The sequence below is a fragment of the Canis aureus genome, chromosome X (genome assembly GCF_053574225.1).
Source record: "Canis aureus isolate CA01 chromosome X, VMU_Caureus_v.1.0, whole genome shotgun sequence".
Lineage (NCBI taxonomy): Eukaryota > Metazoa > Chordata > Mammalia > Carnivora > Canidae > Canis > Canis aureus.
The window spans coordinates 23026994-23053021 of NC_135649.1; the positions used below are offsets into that span (position 1 = coordinate 23026994).

The 26028-nt window shown below is 38.5% G+C and overlaps 1 protein-coding gene across 6 annotated transcripts in view; it reads right to left on the bottom strand.

Annotated features, from left to right (window-relative positions):
* OCRL (OCRL inositol polyphosphate-5-phosphatase) overlaps positions 1–26028 on the bottom strand; it is a 62981-nt gene that overhangs the window by 22159 nt on the left and 14794 nt on the right. For all 6 annotated transcript variants that reach the window (XM_077889166.1, XM_077889164.1, XM_077889163.1 and 3 more), the window contains 13 exons: positions 25178–25257; positions 21706–21744; positions 12944–13054; positions 12241–12327; positions 11464–11584; positions 11213–11374; positions 9940–10041; positions 9049–9163; positions 7638–7754; positions 7346–7533; positions 5027–5138; positions 3360–3469; positions 1545–1680 (listed from right to left, as the gene is read on the bottom strand). In XM_077889166.1, the coding sequence (XP_077745292.1) occupies positions 1545–1680; positions 3360–3469; positions 5027–5138; positions 7346–7533; positions 7638–7754; positions 9049–9163; positions 9940–10041; positions 11213–11374; positions 11464–11552 (1131 nt within the window). In that variant the 5' untranslated portion in view covers positions 11553–11584; positions 12241–12327; positions 12944–13054; positions 21706–21744; positions 25178–25257. The remainder of the gene's footprint in view (positions 1–1544; positions 1681–3359; positions 3470–5026; positions 5139–7345; positions 7534–7637; positions 7755–9048; positions 9164–9939; positions 10042–11212; positions 11375–11463; positions 11585–12240; positions 12328–12943; positions 13055–21705; positions 21745–25177; positions 25258–26028) is intronic.

Here is a 26028-nt window from a genome sequence, read left to right on the forward strand (position 1 = left end):
TCTATCAAGTCCACCTTATTAAGCACTATATAGATTCTGACAGATTACATGACTGTTGGTCTGGAAAATCTACACAAAATAATCTAAATGGGGGATCCCTGGGTGGTTCAGCGGTTTAGTGCCTGCCTTCAGGCCAGGGTGTAATCCTGGAGTCCCAAGATCAAGTCCTGTGTTGGGCTCCCTGCATGGAGCCTGCTTCTCCCTCTGCCTGCGTCTCTGCCTCTCTCTCTCTCTCTCTCATGAATAAATAAAATCTTTAAAAAAAACCAAAATAATCTGAATATACTAGCTGTAATAAATCAATAAGATCTCAAGACATAACCTGCATACTATTAACATACTATTAATATGTAGCTAGAATATACAATGTGAAAACGAAAACTACTCACAACAGACACATAAAAATTCAGTAACTGGCCATCAATCCAGCCCAGGATGAAACAAAGTTAAAGAAAAATTTAAAACTTGTACTCTCGGGGGCACCTGGGTGGCACAGTCGGTTGTGTCTGACTCTTGGTTTTGGTTCTGGTCAGGATCTGAGATTGAGCCCCACATCAAGCTCCACACACTCAGTGTGAGATCTGCTTGGGATTCTCTCTCCCTCTCCTTCTGCCCCTCCTGCTCATGTGTGCACGTGCTCTCTCTCTCTAAAATAAATAAATCTTAAAATAAATTTTAAACTTATGCTCCAGGACAGGAAAATTTCACTAAAATTACGGCTAACAACATGCCTTTTTATTTTTTTAAAGCTTTTATTTATTCATGAAAGACAGAAAGGGAGAGGCAGAGACATAAGCAGAGGAAGAAGCAGGCTCCCTATGGGGAGCCCAATGTGAGACTCAATACCATGACCCTAGGATCATGATTTGAGCTAAAGGCAGATGCCCAACCACTGAGCCACCCAGGCACCCCAACAGCATGCCTTTTAAGGTAAGATACAGATTTGGTTGTATGTTCATCAGTCTATGCCTTTACTCCTGCTGTCCCCACCCCTCCACCTGAAACCTCTCTCCCAGAGCTTCCCCTCCTTACTATTTATCTAATGAGAGGCTACTCATTCTTTAAAACCTAGCTTCTAGGGGCACCTGGGTGGCTCAGTGGTTGAGCATCTTCCTTTGGCTCAGGTTGTAATCCTGGAGTCCTGGGATTGAATCCCATGTTCAGGCTCCCCGCAGGGAGTCTGCTTGTCCCTCTGCCTATGTCTCTGCCTCTCTCTCTGTGCCCCTCATGAATAAATAAAATCTTTTAAAAAATTAAAAATAAAAAAAGTAAAACCTAGCTTCTAATTATTCCTTATGTATAACAACTTTAGTAGGCTAAGGTTACCACCCAGCCATTATGCAACATGAGAAACATCTGTGTCATTAAAAGGCTTAGCACATTAAGAACCATATGGACAGCGTTTGGGAGGTTTCTCATTTCTCAATGTTGCAAATGATTATTTGGTTATGGTAACATTTATGGCTCAGTGAACTACTGATCTGAGTCTAAATGATGTTCTAAGAATACTTAACACACAAATAAATGAACAAACAAGTGTTTACCCCAATATGGAAGAGGGCGCTAACAGGCTTGTGGTCACTGGTTTTTAGTTCCATGTGACTCCGGTAATGAAGCTGATTAACATTTGTTCCTCTCCAAAGAATCCGGTCACACCAGGCTGGAACCCGACATTTCCCACTGCAAATAAAGAAAGGAAGTATAAAGGGAACATACCATACAAGAATGTAATACCTACCATACTGATTCAGACTGGGTTAGGCTATCTTTTATATGCTTCTTCCCTAATGATTCCAACTATAATATTCCCTACTATATTTAAGAAAGGATCTGTGTCTGCTTGTTTGCCACTGAATTCCCAACCCCTAGCACATTATCTTGGGCAAAGTAGGTGCTCAATGAATAGATATCTAATGAATGAATAAACAATGCTCCCAAAATTAGCATTACATCTTTAACAACATTGCCCCAGGGAAAATATAATAGCCCCTTCTTAAAATATCCTCAGAAGGTCAGGATTATATTCAGCACACTTTGCTCAATGAACTGCAATGACATTTCACAACAGACAGACAACTAATAAATAATCTAAATATCCAGGCAGCCTGGGTGGCTCAGCGGTTTAGTGCCTGCCTTCAGCCCAGGGTGTGATCCTGGAGACCTGGTATCAAGCCCCATGTCAGGCTCCCTGCTTCTCCCTCTGCCTATGTCTCTGCCTCTCTTTGTGTGTCTCTCATGAATAAATAAATAAATAAATCTTTTTAAAAAATCTAAAAATCCAATCCTATATTCCTAGACTGGGCTTAATTTCTGGAAATAATAATAGAGATTTCTCCTTTACACCTGGACTTTCATGACCAGTCTAGCTTCTTTAAATAGAGATGAACTAACATTTAAACAGCATGCAAATCTGAACATATAACAGCCCATAGATTACTAAGGTAGGGTAAAAAGCCTATTCATCATTCTATTAAAATAAGCAATACCCTGTACACCTGATCCAGAAGGTGACACAAATAAGTTCTTATCAGTAGCTCTTCAAGTGACTCTCAAGTCAGGTGATGGAAGAAATAAGGTGAAGTGTACAAGATATATCAGTGTCATTTTTCACTTGCTGGCCAACCAGCTCCCTCAGGCATAGGGACACAGACTCCTCTCCACCCCCACCCCAGTGCTCCGAGTCTAAAGAAGTTGAACATGCCCAGAGATTTTCTTTCTCTTTCAAGCTTCTGGGCTCAACCAGCTAGGACACCATAGGAAACAAGAGATAGTAGGTACAAGACTGTTACTAGGAACATACTGACAGGGGTGCTTTACTAGGGGTAATTAAGAAATCAAAGCCCCCCACCCTTAGAGAGTGGTTCTTAGCTTTCTCTGGCAGTTGAGAGGTTGGGCCCAGGCATCAGTATTTTTTAAGAGTCCCCCAAGAGATTCTAATGTGTAGTTAGGATTGAGAACCACTGTGCTGGAAGAACCTTTCTTGGATCACTTTCTGGTGTTCTGAGTTAAAGAGTTGCAAAGCAATTTGGAAAAAACAATCAGAACAGGATAATTGGTAAGGAAATAGGGATGGGATCAGGAAAGTAAAAACCTAAGTAAGTCTATTGAGATGATAGAAATAAGGCATTGCAGGCAGTCCATAAAACTTCAGTATAATTAATCACATAAGTAATACTTTCTTAAGATAAGCTCACCTTTAGTACACATGAATTAAAAACTCTTCTGTAATAGCACTGAGCCATTAAGTTTATGTCTCCTTCTAGCATGACTGAAAAAATTCCTAGCCCTTTACCAACACAGAGGGAAAGAAATAAGACCAGGCCTGAATCCACTCCAGAAGGAGGTTTTTGTTACTTTACCTGGAATCCCATCGGTCTGTTTTAGAATCATATTTATAAGTGGGGATAAACTTGATTTCACCTTCAGTGAAGTCAACAAAAGCTTTTTTCTGTGTGCGCTGAATATTTAGCTAGAGATAGAAAGAAGCATCATGTAAGCAGGGTAACACCATCTTAATACAAGTGATAATCAAGTTGATCAGCCATTTCTAACTATCTAGTTCCATAGCTTTTGCAAATGTCAGAATACATAAATAAAATCTCCGTACCTTATGAATTAAAATCTTGCCATTCCCAAGGCATCTAACTCATTCACAGATAGGATGCTCATTATAAGCACACTGCTAATTTTTTATTGCTAATAGTCATTGGGTAAAATGGAAAAATGAAATATGAATAATTGTACATTCTCCAAATTTGGGCAGAAATCATCGAGCACAATTTTAATTAAAAAAAAAACAGGGATCCCTGGGTGGCGCAGCGGTTTGGCGCCTGCCTTTGGCCCAGGGCGCGATCCTGGAGACGCGGGATCGAATCCCACGTCAGGCTCCCGGTGCATGGAGCCTGCTTCTCCCTCTGCCTGTGTCTCTGCCTCTCTCTCTCTCTCTCTCTCTCTGTGACTATCATAAATAAATAATAAAATCTTTAAAAAAAAAAAAAAAAAAAACAACACACAAATGTTGAATGGATAATTCCAAAAGCCAAATTCAGTGAATTATTACGGATCGTTCTGAAAGTTATGCTCACTCAAATACTTTGCTAAAATTACCTAAACTCAGAATTTATTGCAACTGTACCCCCTTTGGAAGCATGACAGAAGAAGAAATGAAAAGAAATCCACCAGCCAACCTCAATATGAAGAAAGATACAGCCAAAAAAGGCTCACTATGAAAAACCATTCTAGTGCAAAACTCCTAAATTTTTACCATGTCTGAAGGTCAAAAAGGCTTACATAAGGATTTAAAGACATTAAAATCAAGTTGAAACATTTTCTTCCCTTAAGAAGCATTCACTTTTAGCAACTAGTATGCACAAGCTGAAGTAAAAATTCAAGTCATGTGCCAGGTTCCAAAGCAAATTTACAGAAAACTAGGTTCCTGAATATCAAGTTTTATATAAATGTTACCTAATCAATGCTTTCCCCACAGGTTTTAACATCTATAAGCCATATATCCCCAACTTCTTAATCAGTTCCCATTAGGCCACAGTCTGTGTTATTTGCCCCACACTTCTCTTCTGTTCTTCCCAATCCCCTCCCAGGGCCTCCCTCTGTTACCTTCATCCACACTGCTGCTAAGCCTGCCAAGTAATCACAGAGCAACTTTCCCTGTTCCATCTGCCAAACCACATCAACATAGCTGAAGGCCCACTTCCTCCAGGAAGTATTCTCCAATTAACCCCACCCATTCTCCAATTTATTGGATATAGATCTCTGGAACCTTCTTGAAAAAGACAATGAATAAATATTATATTTACTTTTTATCTCCCCTATTTCTATACAAGCACTTAATAAAAGCACTACAAACCTTGTGTGTATTCACTGCATCACCAGTCACACTGTTTTCCCAGGACAATGAGACCTTTCCATCTATTCCTAGAGTAAGACACAGCTCCCACACACATATTTCATAAACCTAACAATTTTATCTGCTATCTAGGAAAGTACCTATAACATGAAATTTACTCACCTGGTCAAATTTCAAGAGTCTCTGAAGGTCATTCTTGTTAATAAGACTCTTTACTTCATTGGCATCAGGCATGCAAAGTCTATAGTTCAAATCTCCCAACCAGATGACAACACTGAAAAATCAAGAAAAACATGAACAAAGTAGCAATAATTAGCATAAAAAGTCAATCAGGGAAAATGGAGAGAAGAGAACTAGGTATATTATTGATAACGATTTATTTATCACTGAGACAAGGGGTTTAAGCTGTAATTTACCCTTCAGAGGGAAGTACTATCAACACATGAGAAAGACTAGGGATTACCAAATAGGTGGGAAGATAGGCACTCCATACATAAAGAACAAAGACAGGGAAATACAGCATATGTGTGGGATTCAGAAGCTAAGGAGTTAATTGCCTAAAAGAAGCATGTAGTTTATTTGCTGAACTAGTGCCAAAATTTTGTCTGGCTGCCTGCCAGGTCTCCAGGGGAAGAGAATCTGAACATTTTCTGCCTCTTTGAGCCCAGACATTCTGCAGGCTCTCTAATAAGGTCCGTGTGGTCTGAGTGACAGCTCTTCCCAGTCAGGACCCTAGCAAGCCAAACTAGGTCCACAGCTCTCTACTATAGCCAATCTCCCTACCCCTGTCCCAGATCCACAGTCCAAGTCCCAGGCAGGAAGGAGACTGGCTTGCCCCAGGATTCTTAGGCTCCCAATCAAAGCAACAGGCCCCTAGATGTCTTGAGAACCCCCATAGGGAAGACCCTGAAATTACTACACTAAAAGGGTTTCTCCTTGTGAGCTCTCTCAAGTTTTGAATGGGTCTCTTTGCTCATTTTAACTGCAACACGAAATTTCTGGAATTCTGAGGAAACAAATTTAAGGAATTTCAGGGCAACTTTATGACCATTAATGTCAAGGCCTTGACTTTGCTACCATGAAAGAGAATTGTACATGATCCTAATTGTTGAGACAATATGGTAACAGGCCAATATTACTACCCTTCCATACTCTTTCCTCAATTACCCTACTCTACTGATTCTAATATTCTAAACTATCTTTTGTTTTCCTACTAATTGTCATCTCAAACCACTCTCAGAATTTCAATTATGAGTATTAATTTCTTGACAACTAATCATTTTCTTCCACCCAACCCATCCCTCAACTGATTTCTGCTTCTATCCTTATTAAGTCCTATTCTCCATGAACCTTTCATATTATTCTATTGATCCATCATTGTCTAAATCTCCATTGCCCCTATTATTAATGACAGCCACTAAAAAGAATATAGATATATATAATATATATACATAATATATACACTAATATATGTAATATAGTACACACACACACACACACACACACAGGCTTGAAAAGAGATCCACAATAGGATAATATAGTCCTATATAGTAAAGTGCATGTGTTTGTATGCATATAGAGAAAGGTCTAGAACAGCACTATTCAAAGGAAATAAAAAGCACATCACAAACGTAATTTTAAATTTTTTAGTAGGTACATTTAAAAAGTAAAAGAAACAAGTGAAAATCACTTTAATGATAAATTTCATTTAACTCAATATATCCAGATTATCATTTCAACATGTAATCAATATTGAAAAGCTGAGATATTTTAATTTTCCCACCAAGTCTCTGAAATCCAATGCACAGTTTATGTTTATAGCACATCTCAATTTGGACTAGCTACTTTTTTTAAAAAAAAGATTTTATTTATTTATTCATGATAGTCACACAGAGAGAGAGAGAGAGAGAGAGAGAGAGAGAGAGAGGCAGAGACATAGGCAGAGGGAGAAGCAGGCTCCACGCAGGGAGCTCGACGTGGTATTCGATACCGGGTCTCCAGGATCGCGCCCTGGGCCAAAGGCAGGCGCTAAACTGCTGCGCCACCCAGGGATCCCCTACTTTCAAGTATCCAATAGCCACCTATGGCTACTAACTGTTACATTGGACAGCATAGTTCCAGGATACACAGAGAACTAACAGGTTCCTTTGAGGGACTGGCTGGGGAGAGCAGAGTAATTTCTACATTTATCTTTTATTATGTTTACAATGAACATTTCTATTTTATAATAAAAAACAATAAAACCGACTCCAGTTGACAGGCACCTCCAGCATTACTCTCTGGTGCCCACTAAGAGAACTTATCTTACCTCCGATAACAAATCTGATTTCTCTGCCTCAAGGAATCCGCTATTCCCCCAAAACCCTCTTTGTGACCACAATCCTTAAATGGTAATCCTTCACTCTTCACAGTTCTATAATTTCCTATTTAATCTCTTCTCAACCCCACTATTCAAAGGCCAAAGGAGAGTTAACCACTCACTCATGTTTCATGATGTTCAGCTGTGGGAGGGTCTGATTTGGGACCACAAAACTCATGCGTGCACAGATGTCCTTATAATCTTGATTCCTTCTCTCAAAGTCCTCCACATGGGCAGCCAGGTGGGAATTGACAATGCAAAAGGTAGTGTTGTGAAACACAAATCTCACTGCTACCCCACCTTTGTTTCCCTGTTAGCAAGAGTAATTATTCACGGTTAGTACAAAGATGCAACTAGCAGTTGAACTTCACATGGACATAAATAATAAACAAGCTCATTTCCAAAGTAACTTGCCATTTTCCCCATGATTCCAGTGCCAACTGTTTCTGTAGCAACATCGCGGATATATCGCCACTGGTCCTTTCTGGCAAATATGAGAAGCATCATCCCAACAAGGCGGACTAGTTGAACCTATGAGTTTCAGGGAGTTAGAAAAGGTTCATGTTAATACCACTCTTTGCCACACATCTAATCCCACAACTAATTTTCCACCAAGAAGATATTAATAAGGTTCAAATCTGAGTCCAAATTCTCTAATTTCCTAGTGGACCCTATACAAAGGAAATAAAATCTCTCTGGGGAAGCTCTTATCTGACTCTGACCAGTAGAAGTTAAAAGTCTTTGGGGACAAGTTCTACACTCAGCTTTAGGATCCATTATTTTAATCACGTCTTTTTTTTTTTAATTTTTTTTTTAATTTTTATTTATTTATGATAGTCACAGAGAGAGAGAGAGAGGGGCAGAGACACAGGCAGAGGGAGAAGCAGGCTCCATGCACCGGGAGCCCGATGTGGGATTCGATCCCAGGTCTCCAGGATCGCGCCCTGGGCCAAAGGCAGGCGCCAAACTGCTGCGCCACCCAGGGATCCCAATTATTTTAATCACGTCTAAACCTACCAGGATATACTACCTCTATCCCAGCTTGCTCCTTTTGCCTTTCCTTCCTAGTTTCTGATTTCCAATTTCTCAAGAAATTAAAATTTATAAAATAGCAATCTTTTTTTAACTTTGACTATTTTAAGTCTGAGAACTAGAGCTAGAAATATGTCTGAAATATGTGTTAGTCAGGGACCTTTATGAGAGTAACACCTTCAGGATTTTTATTACCCATATCCACTGTTAGAAGAAGTAGATGAAAATTATTCAGATGACTGCTTTTAATGGGCTTACTACGGTAGCCATGTAATTAAAATAACTCTTCTGGAAACTTCTATCACATGCTTTCTAAAGACCAGCAAACTGGCCCACCTTACTAAAGTCAACCCTACTTTTAATTTAAAACAAATTTTAGAACTCATTTAAATTCTACAATACTTCTTGCTTATTCTACAGCATACCCTATGCACCCACATGCTTCAAACTGCTTTTCCATAAAGCATCTCATTCTGACCATGTCAGTGAACAATTCCAATCTTAAACTCTTAATGTTACCTTACAAGTAATTATTTTAAGCTAATTGTCATTCTGAGAGTAAAATTTTTTTCTCCTAAAAGCTACCTAAGCAATGAAAATATAGGATCAGAAAGCTCAGGAAAATTTTTTTTCTAGAAAATAGGTATAAAGGATTAGTCTGGCCTATTGCAGTATTACACACAGGGAAGAAGTCAATTAAACCATTCTTTTGGAATAAGTTCTAGATAACAAAATAACTTCTAGTGAGTTCTATTTAGGTGTCTATTTAAAAAGATAATTAAATGCAGCTTACTTTCTTATACTTGGCTTTGGAATGCAAACTCCTCTCCACAGCCATGGACCACTCTTGTTCTTTCACAGATTCAAAGTAGAAAAAGGCTTCCGTGCTCAAGTCTAGCTCTTGGAATCTGCAAAAAAGCAAAACAAGAAAATGTGAGATCTATACATATCCCATAATTACCTCTGACTACCTCCCATTTTCAGAGACATTAGGTGAAAAGGAAATGGAAAAAGAGATAAAATTTTATAGAACTGCTCTATTGACCCAGATGATCAGTAAGGACAAGCAGGTGTCTTATTTAAAAGACCTTCTATAAGTATATGCACATGTTATGCAAAATAAATCTTTAAAAAGTGGGGGAGAGGCACCTGGGTGGTTCAGTCAGTTGAGAGGCTAAATCTTGATTTTGGCTCAGGTCATGATCTCAGGGTCCTGGGATCCCTGCTCAGTGGACAGCCAATTCAAACATTTTTCCTCTCCCTGCCCCTCCCCCTACTCAGGCACTCTCATTATCTCTCAAATAAATAAATCTTTTAAAAAAGCATATGCACAGACTATGCAAAACATAAACAAAAAAAAAACAAATAAAAAACCTCCACAAATGATAACAGTGGAGCTTTTTTAATATATCCTAGGAACAGTCACTGTTGCAATTGACCTCAAGTCTCAGTTTGTATTAAGAATGCAGTTTTCTTTGCATTTTGAGAGGACTAGATGTTTCTTTTCACCATTGCAGGTATCATTCCTTTCTTACCTCACAAATTTGATCCACAAGTAAATTCTCACATATAGTCTTACAGTGGCTTTTTACCAAATAGATAAAAAAGAAAAAAAGGAGGGCAAAATGTCATATAAACTAATACCAAACATACAGCCAAAGGAAATTCCAGATGTATTCTTTACCCAATGCAGTAGATATCAGGAGGATTTGAATCACAGTTCAGCCAAGGTTCCAACTCACTATCTGGAGACTGGCCATTCACATTCCACGTTCCAACAAAAAATCTAATACACAATACCAAAAAACTATTTTAAAATGAAGCTCAAGTATGAACCAATGAAGTTCTCTCTTCACTTTTATACAAGGGTATGTTCACAATAAGCCAACATAATTTCTCAAAATGTTTTGCTATGCACATAAGAAAAACCACTTGCATGTAGAACACAAAGGCAGTAGGCTTATTCTCTAAATTTTACATTAGGTGAATCCACAAAAAGGACCAAGTCTCCATTCAAAAAATACAAAGTTGATGGTTCCACCCAAACTTATACTTGAAGGGAGAGCTTGTAGATGGGAAAAAGGTATCTTCATGCTGTAAATATACCTAATGTGGATAACTGTTCCATAAGGAGCTATAGTTGAATCCAAAAACTCATTTCCTGAAGGATTACAAGGACATCTGTGTAGGAAATTCTGTTGAGGCAGATATAGTATTAAGGGGGAAAGCAGAAGGGAAAACTCATAATTGTCTTAACTGTTTACATACAAAAATAAGCATCATGGGGAATATAAGGAACTACAGGTTTTAACATAGGGATATAATTACAATTGAATTAGAACAAATGAGGCATAATGGGATAGCAAGCAGATGGGGCTGGAATCTTAGACTATTAAGGGTACATGCTGTTCACAAATAACAAAGAGAAGTGTTGCTGCTTTGCACACCGGAATATGCGCCATGCCACACCGCACACACCTGGTCCAGAAAAGATGCAAGAAGTAAAGGTGAAATGAAAAATATGATACAAAGAATCTAAGATCTCTCAATCAAGAGGACTGGGTAAAATTTTCTGTACTAAGTCAGTTAAGCTAGTGGTAATGGCAGACATTAATCTTCCAATATTAGTAAAAAAAATTCAGCAGACCAGAAAGATAAACACACTTGCTTAAGGAATGTGCTAGGAGACAATTCTCTAATCCATGTGAGCTTGATTTAGTTCTGAGTGGCTAGTACCATTAGTAGACACAGTATCATTAGTAGATAGAAAATCCAAGGGAAATTGTAGCATTTGCATTATGTTGAATATGTATATTATTGACCAATATAGAGACAGGGGCTTGAGCTAGTTGACCATTCCTATTATTAAGCTTTGATTCTTAATTAAGCTAATTAAATACCTTGAATAACAAATGGCCATTGTTTGCCATACCTCAGTAGGTAGAAAAGAGACTAACCTGAAAGTCTGAATGTTGACATACTCTTTCTCTCGCTTTGCCAGGATATGTTTGATGAGACCCTCCCGCTGCCCAGCCTGGGTATTTGGTACAAAGAGCTTTCTCATGGTGTTGGTCACTTTGGGTTGTTCCTTGTTAGAACCTTCTTTGTCACGTGGAAGCCTAGCAAATAAATGAGAATTTCAAAAGTGAAACTGCCTTATAATAAAAAGGTCTCCAAAATGAGAAATATGTTTTGACATAGGACTTACATTCTGTTCACTGAAGGGGGTGGGGGCGGGGGTTCCCGATGAATTGCTGTAGGATGATTTTGTGAAATAATTTTCTTGTCCAAATTCATAGATGAAAAATTATCCTCAAATCCAAGAAGCCCTAAAGTACACATAACCCAGAGTCGAAGGGGGAAAAATAAAAATAATATTCAACTTATTCAAGATAGACAGAGCTTTACTTTGATCAGTGGTTTTATTTGATCACTATTTGCTCAATGGCATTACCAAATATAAGGATATCCTGAAGGACTTGACATATTAACTAGAACAATAGCAAGTTACATAAATTCGTAATCTGAATAATAACAGCTAACATTTATTGAAAACTTAGCATAATGACTGATAATAAGGGATTTTATCATTATCTCTTTTAATCATCACAAAGACCCCACAAGGCCAGCATTATTAAAAAATCTTCCCAAGTTACAGAAAAAGACATGGAAGCTCAGCATTGTTGAGTAAATTGACCAAGGTCATACATAACTAGCAAGTTGTAGAATTGGGGTTTAAACCCAAGCAGTTAGGCCCTGGAGCCTGCAATTTTTACCACACTGCTAAGCAGGCTCCTGAGGAGCTAACATGCCACAGAAATGATCAGAAATGAACAGTAGTCAGTGGGCATGGACTCAGTAAAACCACTTAACAGGAGAAGGTGTCTAGGATTGACATTAATCCATTTTATCTTATCTGTCTAGATAAAATCTATTTACTCTTCAATGATCATAGCAACCAGGCAAAAGAGAATCGTCCCAGTACCTGAAAAAACAGGTTTGTCCTTAGTGTCTAATTTCTGGTACCAGCTAGATGAGTCCTTTTGCTCTGGAACAAGAAGTTGTGACTGAGCTAGAGAGATAAGAGTCATTGTCAGAAACAGGGGAGCCCTTCACTGAATGGAATTTACCATAACCAAAATTCACTCAGCACTCCTCAAATGCAGGGGCCAGCAGCATTCTTTCTTTTTTTTTAAGATTTTATTTATTTATTCATGATAGTCACACACACAGAGAGAGAGAGGCAGAGACACAGGCAGAGGGAGAAGCAGGCTCCATGCACCGGGAGCCCGATGTGGGATTCAATCCCGGGTCTCCAGGATCGCGCCCTGGGCCAAAGGCAGGCGCCAAACCGCTGCGCCACCCAGGGATCCCCCAGGAGCATTCTTGAATATAAAGGAAGAGACTAAGAAAATGAGGGCAACTCTGGGATCATCTGGGATCATATAGTCTTCAGTAAGTTGTCCATGCCATGACACTGAAGATTCTGGAAAATGGCTCAGTGTCCTTATAGCTGAGTAGACTTGTTTCCTAACCTAATCCTGGGTTCATTCCTGAAGGCAGAAAGTTCAGCACCGAAGACTGAAGGGGTAATGTACTTTGTTAATGGCTGCTTGCCTTTGTGTCAGCATGTCAGCATTTCACTGCCACTCAAAGAACAGAAAGAAAACTGCTGAGTCTTGAGTTACCTTCCTGAGCAGCAAGGACCTCTGAGAGGAACTTCAAGCAGTGTTCCTCATCAGGAATTTCAAAGCACCGCTCTCTGATCCGGTCCCCCTGAATCCGAATTTTGCAGCCACCTAAAAAGAAGTGAAATTCACACACATATATCTATGGAATACATACTTTCTTGGGGTCATACTCTCAACTTATCAGTTTAACAGGAAAAGGTCCAGATCACAAATATTCTAAGATCTCTAATGTAGGAAATACGTCTACAGGATCAGGGGATTTGGTGTGGGGGTGGTGGAGGACACAATACAGGGAGAAAAATCTAAAGGGCTGATGAACTGGGTCAAGGAGCTGCCCAATTAGAGTGGTATGATACATACTAAAATCAGTGTTCCTATGTTCTGATATCTTTCTCCAATGTCAATGTAGGGACTAAATTCTAACAAAAAGGCAATTCCCCAACCATCATCCTCCCATCTCCTAGCTGGATATTCCTACCATTTCAAATCCAGATCACATAGTAAGAGTATCTGAAGCATAAAGGAAATAAAGAAAACAAGATGGTTTGCTCCTAGGTACAGACTGTATGTAAGCAATTGAATTTACAAACTAATTTAAAAAGAAAAGAATGGTGGGATTGTTTTGAGTTATTCTTTTTTTTTGTTGTTTTTTTGTTTTTTTGTTTTTTTTTTTTGTTTGTTTGTTTTGAGTTATTCTAAAAAGAAGCATCTATACCTCATTACCTCAAGTAAAAAATGCATGTCTTGGAAAAATGTACAAAAGCAATATAACGACCTATGATCAGGAGTGGTCTGGTTCAAGCACAGCCAATTGGAAAACAGTGGAATTAGCAGCAAAGTGATCTAGGACTTTAGTTTGTTATGTATATAACATACTGTATTCCTTTTTCTGATGCCCTAGTTATGATTTGTATCAATCATCTGGATATGGTGATCCAGGAAACCTACATACTTGTTTACATTCTTTTTTTTTTTACCGACTTAGTACCTATATTGCTTTCTCATGCCCCTGGAAACCATAAGCTCCTTGAGAGCAAGAGCAAGAGGCAGGCTGCACATACAGGTAATCCAACACAATACTTTTGATGATCTCCCAGGGTTGTCTGGGACTGAAGGGCTTCTCAGGACTTGGGACTTTCAAAGCTAAGACTGGAAAGTCCCAGGCAAACCAGGATGGTTGGTGACTTTACTGGTGACAATGCTGTCAGACTTCACAGACAGAAGGCATTTAATAGGCGACTGCTGAACCGGACTCCCTCACACTTGAAATGACAAAGAGATGAGAAAATGAAATGAAAATCCTAATTTCTTATGGTGGAAATCAACTTCTGAATCTCTCTTCGTCCTTTGCATTTCCTTATGTTTCTACCTTCACAGATTTAATGATTAGAAGAGAAGAGATAAAAAAAATAGAGAAAAATATGAAAAATACGGCACTCAGGTAGATCACAGATAAGAAAATTAGTGAGGGAGAAGAAAAAAACGAAGGGCATAAATAAAGGCTGTCAATTATCACAGCCTTGAAGATACAGGGAAAACCTCCTTCATGGTACAAGTAGTCCTCCCTTTCTCAGATAACTTACATTAAAAAGAAAAGAAAAGATCAGTTTCTGATAGAAACTTAAACAAGAACACATATTCTCTTTCTCCCACAATCCTTGAAAGATATATTTTAGCAAATATAAAAAATACACTGACTCATTTAAAGGAAAATTCCAGAAATTGCTTACAAAATAACACTGGATGTTCTCTCACCATGCTGTGTGGGAAAGAGGACAAATTACTCCATGACCCAACTTTCTACTATTCTTCCTTCCAAAACCCCCTAGCCTCTTTGTGATCAGCAAACACTCCTATATCCTCAAACTTCTCTGATCATTCCCTGCATCTCTCAGTAATTGTCAACTATGAGTGTATTAGAATTATCAGAGGCATTTTTAGGAAATAGACATTTGGGTCCCACCCCAGCCCAATAAAGCAAAATCTCAGGGGGTGAGGCCCAAGTACTGGTAATTTTTAAAATACTCCGCAGGTGATTCTAATGTGCATCCAAACTGAAAATCAAAAAGCCACCTGTCAAGTGGCTGGTCCCTGGATGCTGTTTATGGTCTCTCACACCCGATGGAACTGAAGACTGGTGTCCTTATTTGTCCTAATGCCATCTCCAGACCATTCTCTTCTCCTCCCTCAGGACAAATCCTTTCTCCTTTTAGGTTCATCCATTGGGCTATACTGGCTTCTTCCCTTCCCTCCTTCCATGAGATCAGTACCATCTTCCCTAAAACTTCTGAATCCAGGATTCTATACCTGACTCATAAGACTTCCTCTCTACTCAAACTCTTGCCTTAAATTTGGGTCCCTTCCAAATTAGCACAGAAAACACAGTCAACATCTTAAACTTCCTCATCCAATGACCCTGCCCCACCATCTCAGCCACTAAGACCTGCAATCCCTACTGGGATTCCCTTAGATATACCCTGAACCTTTTCATCACAGAAACACCATCACCTCATAAATCTCTAATCCAAATATCCCACTCTGACTTGTTACTTCCAGCTTATTTTCCCATATGGGAACCTCCAGCCCATTGATCCCTCTACTTTCTCAGTATCCATTTGCTCACTCCTGCTTTCACTTCATATTCTGTCAAACAGATGTCATCATTAAACTCTGCTGCAAAAGCCCAGAAGTGCCTTATCACCCTACCATTCCTCCACAGTGCCTACCTGGTTAACTTTCAACCCTCAGAAATCCAGCTTACTCCAGAGGGAGTACACACACACACACACACACACACACACACACACCTATTATTATAAACTGATTATAAACTTCAATTGGGCCCTCTATGATAGAAAGTCATCTAAGTTTCTACAGTCAACTAGTCTCCCACTACTATCTGGAACAACCATTTCCCATCTCCTCATTTATCCTCAATTTTTGGATCTCTCTTCTCAAATCCTCTCATTCCAAGTGGATTGTTTCACTTCATGCTTCAGAAAAAATGGAAGCCATCACATGGAAACCTACCTGTATTTGTTCTCAACTTCTCCTTTCCCTTTTGATATAAGGAAGAGGAGTCCTTCTATGAAAGGCCACCACCTCTTTGACTTATAACCCCTCCGATTATTTCAGGAATCTTAAAATCATAATCATTCCCTAGACACCTCCTTTCAGTATCTTTAACCTCTCCTTTTCACAGACTCCTTCCCATTAGCATTAAATTAAATTGTGGTCTAAATCTTCCCTATTTTAGGGGTACCTAGGTGGCTGAGTCAGTTAAGTTGTTGCCTTCAGCTTGGGTCATGATCCCAGGGTCCTTGGATTGAGCCCAACATCAGGCTCTCTGCTCAACAGGGAGTCTGTTTCTCCTTCTCCCTCTGCCCCTCCACGCACTTGTGTGTTCACTCACTCTCTTTCTCTCTCTCAAATAAAAAATAAATAATAAATCTTCCCTATTTAAAAACAAAAAACCTTCCTAGATCCCATATTTCCTTCCAACTCCAGTCCATCTCTACATACCCCTCCACGGTAAAGCTTTTTTAAGAAAAACAGTCACTACTTACCTCCCATTTCTCTCGTTAATCTATTCCAACATGACTTGGCTCCCATAACCCTTCTAAAATATCTTTGTTTTGGGATCCCTGGGTGGCGCAGCGGTTTAGCGCCTGCCTTTGGCCCAGGGCGCGATCCTGGAGACACGGGATCGAATCCCACGTCAGGCTCCCGGTGCGTGGAGCCTGCTTCTCCCTCTGCCTATGTCTCTGCCTCTCTCTCTGTGTGTGTGACTATCATAAATAAATTTTTAAAAAAAACTGTTTAAAATATCTTTGTTTTTTAAATTTTTTAAAGTATTTATTTATTTATTATTTATGCTAGACATAGAGAGAGAGAAAGGCAGAGACACAGGAGGAGGGAGAAGCAGGTTCCATGCCAGGAGCCTGACGCAGGACTCGATCCTGGGACTCCAGGATCGTGCCCTGGGCCAAAGGCAGGCGCTAAACCACTGAGCCACCCAGGGATCCCCTGTTTTTTAAAATTTTTAAAAAGATTTTATTTATTTATCCATGAGAGACACAGAGAGGTGCAGAGAGAGAGGCAGAGACACAAGCAGAAGGAGAAGCAGGCTCCATGCAGGGAGCCCAACCTGAGACTCGATCCCAGGTCTCCAGGATCACGCCGTGGGCTGAAGGTGGCGCTAAACCGCTGAGCCACCTGGGATGCCCTAAAATATCTTTGTTAAGGTCACCAATAACCTCCAAGTTGCTAAATCCAACGGATCCTCTTCAGTCATCTTAGACCTATCAGCAGAAATCAATTGTTGACCACTTCTTGAATAATCTTTCCTGAAAGCTTCTATGATATTGTACTTATTTAGTTTGCCTCTCTCTTTGATCACTAATTTTTTAGTGCCCTTTGAGGTATCTTCTCCTCTAGCTAACCTTTAAAAAGCAGGGTTCCTTACAATTCAATCTAAAACCTTTTACTCACTTGGTATCAGCATTGTCCAATATGGTAACCAATAACCATACGTGCCTAATGAGTACTTGAAATGTGACTAGTGTGACTAAAGAAGTGAACTTCTAATTTTATTTCTAATTAACTTAAACAGGCACATGGAACTAGTAACTACCATATCTGATGCCACAGCTCTATTTTCTTTTTTTAAAATATTTTATTTATTTATTCATAAGAGAGCAGCTGAGACACAGGCAGATGGAGAAGCAGGCTCCCTGCAGGGAGCCTGATGTGTGGCTGGATCCCCAGACATGGGATCCAAGATCATGCCCTGAGCCAAAGGCAGACACTCAACTGCTGAGCCACCCAGGGGCCCCAGCACAGCTCTATTTTCAATCACTTCATTTTTCATGGTTTTAAATACCATCTATGCGCTAGTGGCCCAGACTTTTCTTCTGAGTTTCAAATGCATACATTCAACTGCCAATTTATTATCTACATTCAAATGTCTCAAAGCAATCTCAAACTAAACATAGCCAAAACTGAATTCATGACTCCTTCAAAGGAAAACTCATTCTTCCTGCAATGTTCTTATTTTTGCAAATAGTACCATCATCCACATTCATGCCAGTAACCTAAGATTCACCTCTGACACTTCTCTTAAACTCACTCTCATGTCTAAACCAATCCATTGATTTAACCTACAAAAACATTTATCAAATCTATCCATTTCTCTCCATTTATACTGCCACCATACCCCTATTCTCTAGCTTAAACATTTTTAAAAAAAAAAATTTATTTATATTATAGAGAATGAGAGAGAGTGTGTGCACAAGCTGGGGGGAGGCAGAGGGAGAGAGAGAGAATCTCCAGCAGACTCCCCACTGAGCCCACAGGCTATGCAGCCAGATCCTGCTACCCTGAGATCACAACCTGAGCCAAAATCAAGGGTTAGACACCCAACTGACTGAGCCACTTCGATGCCCCCCTAGCTTAAACTTCTGACAGCCTCCTAACTGGCTTCCATGCAAATGATGACATCCTGGTATAAAATCCTTCATATTCTTCCCATTTTTTAAATGTAAAAATCGAGGTTCCTTAACATGGCTTATAAGATCCCACTGGATCTGGCCTTAGCCCATCCTAACTTGATGCCTAAGCTTTGTTCCAACCACCCTGACCTTCTTTCATTTCAAAGAAAGTACCAACATCTTTACCCAATTTGGGATCTTTATACATGTGTTTCCTTTTACCCGGCATAGTTTTCTCTCCCCCCATTTTTACCTCTCTCTTACTTAGCCCCTCTGGTCTCAATTTAAATGTCACTTAAAGAGGCCTTCCCTGACCACCATCTTACAAACTGTATTTCTCTTTGATAGCATTTACCAAAACTGCAATTATGTAAGAATCTATGCCTATCCGTTCAAAGCCTGTTTACTGAACTGATTCATGATGTAACATGACTACATTGCTTTCTGATATATGCCTAGAGCCTAGCACAGTGCCTAGTATATAAAAAGTATTTATATTTTATAGTATTAATTAATGGATTATAGACATCTAGTACCAAACAGCACAGAAGCAAGAACAAAAGCAGGAGCATCAATCTTATTTATGTTGTTCTCTACTGATTTTGCAGCACTTAGAACAGTCCCGGCAAAAAAGGCACTCAACAAATCCTTGTTAAGTAATGAATAAATAATGAAGGATTTAATATTAGGAAATTAGTATAATACATTCTATCAACAGGTCAAATAAGGAATAATAATATAACCATCTCTATAAATAGTGCAAAGACATCTAATAAAATTGAATATACATTTATGATTTTAAAAACCACACAAATTAGAAATAAATGCAGTTTCTGAATATGGTTCTTAAAATACTCTACCAAATCAACAAGCAATCATGTCCTCAACAATGAAGCATCACCTGAGGCATTCTTACTGAAAATAGGAGCTAAACAAGGATTATCATCAATATTTAATACTGGTCTTAAAATTCTCATTGGTATAATGAAACATGAAACAAAATTAACAGTTATAGGTACTAGAAAGGGACAAAATTATTATTTGCAGATGACTAGGGCTGTCTATCAAAACCAAAAAACAAACAGCACCCCCAAAATTTAAAAATATAATTCTATAAAGTGGCTGGATAAAAGATAAATATCTAAAACTCAAGGACTATGAGTAAGTTAGTAGACCATGTTCCTTGACAGTGTCTTAATTTTATAAAGGCCTTAATTTGGCACATACCTATGGTGAAATATTAGTCATTAAAAATTATGTTTTTAGGGACGCCTGGGTGGCTCAGCGGTTAAGCACATCTGCCTTAGGCTCAGGGTGTGATCCTGGAATCCCAGGATCGAGTCCCACATTGGGCTCCCTGCATGGAGCCTACTTCTCCCTCTGCCTGTGTCTCTGCCTTTCTCTGTGTCTCTCATGAATAAATAAATAAAATCTCTTAAAAATCATGTTTTTAAATAATTTTAAATTACATGGAAAAAGGTCACAATATAATGTTAAATGAAAATATAGCACAAAAGTTACATATAAAGATTCCAAACATATAAAAATATAAATAAAAGACTTGAAGGAGATATGTAATAATGTTAACTACAGTAGTGGTCTCTAGATTACAGGAGCTTAATTTTAATTTGATACTTCAAACTTTTCTCAATTTTCCAAATTATATATAATGAAGATATATTTATTACATCAATAATCAGAAAAAAAAATTTAATGTTTAATATCAAGATCCACACAAAAGAAAACACATATTTACATTAAAATCAGGCCTGCCTAGCAAACCCAGGGCCTTCCTCCTGCAACATATCATGTGCTTTAAAGGTTTATGTATGAAAAAAAAAGGTTTATGTATGAAGCCCCAGGATCCAGATAAAATCTGGTTTCACTGCAACCATTACTAAATGGGGAGAAATAACAAAGGATTGTATTCAAGTGGCTACTCAACTATTAACCTGCTATGATCCAGTAACTCAAACTCTGGCCAATTTCTATGTAGTAGAGACCAATAGAACTAATGCCATAAATAGGTGTTTATAAGAGAAAAGGCACAGCTCAGTTTAACTTTTCGGCTCTGGATCAAATATCCATTTCTAGAGCAAGAACAGGACATTTTGGCATCTTATTTCGACAGCAATGTCAGTCACCACTGAACTGCTGGGGCTCAAATTCTGCTTTTTCAGTGCTGTTTCTGCCTTCTTTCTAAGCACAGTAAGACATAGATAATAGCAAGTTATTTGCTCTCTTGGATACCTGCACAAGGCAGCAGCTGGGTTTATTTAGCTTTTCAGAATCAACCCTTAAGACTTCAAGAATCCATGAGCAAAGAAAAGAATAATAAGACCCAAACCAGAAAAATCCTACCTAAACTGTTAAATATAAATGAATGGTGGCAAGGATAGGGACTGTTTCTAAACAAAATTATGTATAACCCTTGGCCCCAAGCTAAGGGCTACACCCCACTCATCCAAGGACTCAACCAAGAGATAAGCAAGCAGTTTGATTTACATTCATGTGGTCACAAACTCTTTTCCATAGCAACTACCAAGTAGTCAAGGTAGCATTCAAGTGCCCATTTTCTCCTCTCTGTAATGCAGTACAATTAGATGATAAACAGAGAACAGCTTGCACAAAAAGTCAATAATGATTTGCTTCAAACAGATAAAAAATAAGAAAACTGAAACAGCGAGAAAGACCATGTTCTGTCACCATGCCTGAGGTGACAGAGTTAAATAAAAGACCAAAATTATTTTAAGGAAAAAAAAGTAGTCTAAGATAAGCAAGGCATCTCTAGTACAAGAGGGACTCTATAGCCTCCCAAAATGATATAATGAATAAAGGAAAACATTATGATTTAATATGCAAAAATAAAAAGTGAGTGAGAAAAAAATTTAAATATAACAGTTTTTAAAAAACATAAAACCACTCATAAACCTTATGTGCTTTCAACATTTTCTGGCCCTTCCTACAATTTCAATTCCACAGCAATGATTTAACTAATGGCAAAAATACTGATGGCTCAAAGAAGTTCAGCTTTAGAGAAGCAGATCACATCTTCAACTTCTAAAGGTTCTTGCCAGCCACCTGCTTTTTCTTATGTTTAGTCTAAATGTTTTGGGGGGACAAAGTTAATTTGTATGGCTGCCTTAAGAAAATGAAGAATACAGGATAAGATGGTAAAATAAAAACGTGCCAAAAGAGTTCTTAAATATAGTGGGTATTCAATTAAATATGTGTTGAGTGAAAATAAATTCCATTCAGAATAGTACTCACTGTTTGAAGCTATATCAATCAAAAGAGTTTCTTCTGCTTCTGAGGGAAAAGAAGAAAGACCAGAATCAGGGAAGAGAAAACCACTCATTACAACTAAAAGAAGTATATGCCTAAGTAAATAACTGCTTCTCTCAGTCACCAGTCCTAGGTCTTAGAAAACATTTAAAAAATCCTTTCCTTTTTTCTTTAGCATTTTTAAAAATGGATTTTGAAAGTACTGGCTTCTAAAGATTAGGAGCAATTCAACTATAAGAAAACTAAACTGAACGAATAACCAAATGGAATACCTCAAAGCAAATCAAGGAATGACAATAGTAGGCAATGTAAGAAGATGTTAATCCAAGTGAAGGTGAGTTTAATTCCCCTCAACTATAATATACTGATTTAATATAGTCTAGCTGTGTCATTTAGTTAACTCTTAAAAAAAAAGATTTTGGGATGCCTGGGTGGCTCAGCAGTTGAGCATCTGCCTTAGGCTCAGGGCATGATCCCAGGATCTGGGATCAAGTCCCACATTGGGTGGGCCCTCTGTAAGGAGTCTGCTTCTCCCTCTGCCTATATCTCTGCTTCTCTCTCTGTGTGTCTCTCATGAATAAAAAAATAAATCTTTTAAGAAAATATTTTATTTTTAAGTAATCTCTACACCCAACATGAGGCTCGAATTATAATACCTAGGGACGCCTGGGTGGCTTAGTGGTTGACTATCTGCCTTTGGCTCAGGGCGTGATCCTGGAGTCCTGGGATCAAGTCCCGCATCGGGCTCCCTGCATGGAGCCTGCTTCTCCCTCTGCCTGTGTCTATGCCTGCCTCTTTCTCTCGATCTCTCTCTCTCTCTCTCTCTGTCTCATGAATAAATAGATAAAATCTTTAAAAAAAGGAATTATAACACCAATATCAAGAGTCACATGCTCTACCGACTAAGCCAGCCAAGTGCCCCTAGATAATTCTGAAAGAAAGCCACGGGGCATCTGGGTGGCTCAGCTGGTTGAGCATCCAACTGTTGATTTCAGCTCAGGTCATGATTTCAGGGGCATGAGACAGAGCCCAGCCAGCATCCAGCTCCACACATAGGGCTCCCTCCCTTTCTGCCCCCTCCTTTAAAAATGAATAAATTTTTAAAATCTAAAACAATAAAAGCCAAGGGAAGTGACCCCAAAGGCCCAGAGGTGAATTACTTTCTTAACTCCAGATCTCGTCTCTGAAAACTGCCCAGTGATCTCATTTCCTCTGCCTCTGCCCTGTTTAGGATCAGAGAATACCTAAACTTCTTGACCTTCAGGTTACGATTAATATGTGAGGTCGGGCCTATCACACCTAACACGGAAGCATAAAACAGGGCAAAGCACAGTCTCTGAGCTCAGAGTTCTCTTTTCTCCCAGCTGGCTCTCCTGGACTACCTTCCTTACCTCCAGTGTCTACATGCAACCCATCTCTTCCTCTCTGACTTCCCTGAATTTGGCCAACAGCACCTGTACGACCCTCCTGGCCAGATGAACTATGGGTACTGGCTCATTAGGATTAGCCTGGATCTACCAGATGGAGTAGTCTCAACCTTTTCTACCTCCCTCACAAGCCTGGATTGTATATTTGGCCCCATTATTCAGTTACTACAGTAGCAACTGGCAAGGAGTTAAATTGTCTAATATTTAAAAATAGCCTCAATATTCTCACTAGCATGATGAAGCAAGGGACAACAGTGCATCAGTACATAAGTACTATAAGTTCCCTACTGTTCTTCAGTAACTTTAATTCTTTAAAACCCAAGTATTTATAGACTTATCAAAATAGATGCACAGGTTGAGAAACAGAAAGGATGTGAAAATTCAAGGAAGTAAAAAAAAAAAAAAAAAGAAAATTCAAGGAAGTAACCATTTCTTTTGTTATGAGGAACTACTATATGTACACACATTTTCTTAGATTACAATCTAACAATCACTATCTATTTCTTATTAAAAAGAATACTAAGAGAAATAGGGTAAAGGAGACTGTAGAAATAGTACAAAAAGGTATAGTTAATAGTATACTAAAACCTAAGGTTGTGTTCTTTGGCTTTTCTCTTTCTTAAAGAGCTAGTATGTAATAAAGGGTGCTACCACCATGAAAAGTGAAATGACCACAGCAACTTACTATGGCATGCAGGTGCCTCATTCAACATGTCCCTTTCACACAGGGGAAGCTAAATGGCTATAATCTCATTCTTCTATAAATGTGGATGCTATTCATTACAAGTATTTTAAATTCTTAATATATATTGTATTAAAAAGTCATACCCATTTAGCATTTCTACTTACAGGAATAAATCTTAACGAGAGATGTGCAAGAAGATTTATGTATAGAGATATTCATCACATTACTATTTAAACTAGCAAAAAAAAAACCCAAATGTCAAACACAGGAATAACTATATTATGGACTATTCATAAAATGGCATAATATATGCCTATCAATAGCATGGAAAAGCAATCATAATATGAGGGCATGCAGAACACACAAAAAACTGCATATTGTGAGTTCTACCTGCCCTAAAAGTTACATGTGTAGAAAAAAGGAAAATGTTCAGTGTTTACCTCTGAAGGATGGGAATGTACTTATTTTCTTTATACTTTTTCTGTTCTTTCCAAACCTTCTACAGATATATGTATTACTTTTGTGATAAAAAAAAGTTCAATGTAAAAAAAAAAAAGTCTAATGTAAATTAACAAAAAATCCACACAAGGTAAGATTCAAGTTTTTCAAGAAGCTACAGCTGATACAGAATGTTTCTTTCTGATGAAGCCAATGAACCCACTAGAAACATAATGCATTTGTTCTCCAATTATCAATTCCCTTCTAGAGCAATGTGAGATAACAGAAGCAATACCTCCTACACAAACCTCCCAAATTTTGAGTCTCATTGTAGCAGATGAAACAACAGATTTTCTGTTCTTTGTCCCCAAATTTGGGGGCAGGAAGCCAAGTATTTCCTCCTTGGAGTCTATTTTCTTATGATTCACCAATGTCAAGGTCTGAGAATCAGCACAATTGAGTGTAAGGTATTAAAAGCTAGTAAAACTTGTTGCCAAATGTTTTAATTTCAAATAGTGTGGGGAGAAAATGCTGAATGTGTATGAATCCAAGTGACCTTGATACTTTACAATGAGCAGTGTGTTTGTTAAACCCAAGAATGTCATTTAAATCCACATTAGGTCCATAAGCATAAAAGACAACCTAGACAGATAATAGACTACATACATCTCTAACTCCCAGTCGGGGAAGTAGATGAGACTATATACATATTTCAATGCAACGCTTCAACACTTACAAAGCATTTACCATCTTCTCAATGGTAGCTTAGTATTGTAATCATTTTATGCAAAGGGTAATACATTTCATGTTATGTGCAGTGACAAATTTAAATATGTATGGTATTACATAATGTAATAATGACCAAGGAAAAACACTGTAAAACTAGCTAGGCAATTAAAGCTAGTACCTTGAACACATTTGAAGTTGCTATTTATAGGAATGACCTCTTGAACACGCTGTTCCTTCTCGTGCAACTGGATTATTAGCCTAGGAAACAGAAGAATGCATCAACGAATAGCTACTGAAAAACTCAAACATTTAGCAACAAAATATATTGCTGTGTTGTTACACATATCTAGTCCATATTCATTAGACTTACTGTATCTCATTCCCTGGATCTGAGCATCATGACAGCTAGAAATTACTCTAAATCTAAGAGGATATTAGTAATGATCAATATCTGAATACCGACATTGTCCTATGCCATATATAGCAGTCTATGTCCTAAACAGTTTATGATCTTAAAAGCAAGAATTACAGTGCATTCATCTTTAGAGTATGCATACCAGAGTGAAGCGTAGTTAAGTGTGAACTCCATGAGGGCAGACTACAGTTGTCTTTTCACCATAGTATTTCTAGCACCTAACACAGTGCCTGACACTTAGCACTCACTAAAGTTTGTTGAATAAATGAATTAGAAATTTCATAAATTAGTTTTCAGATTATATTCCCATGACTTTTACCAAAAAATGATTCTATCTCTTCAAACAAGTATAGAGGTTCATGGAGAAGTAAGAAGAGGGTGCCTGGGTGGCTCAGTGGTTGAGCGTCTGCCTTCAGCTCAGGTCGTGTTCCTGGGGTCCTGGGATCGAGTCCCACATCAGGTTCCCCGGAGGGAGCCTGCTTCTCCTTTTGCCTCTCTCTCTGTGTCTCTCATGAATAAATAAAATCCAAGAGTGTCTATTCTTTAAAAAGAGAGAGAGAGAGAAGTAAGAAGAGGTGCACAGCCAGCTGGATCAGTTACAATAACCCATGACC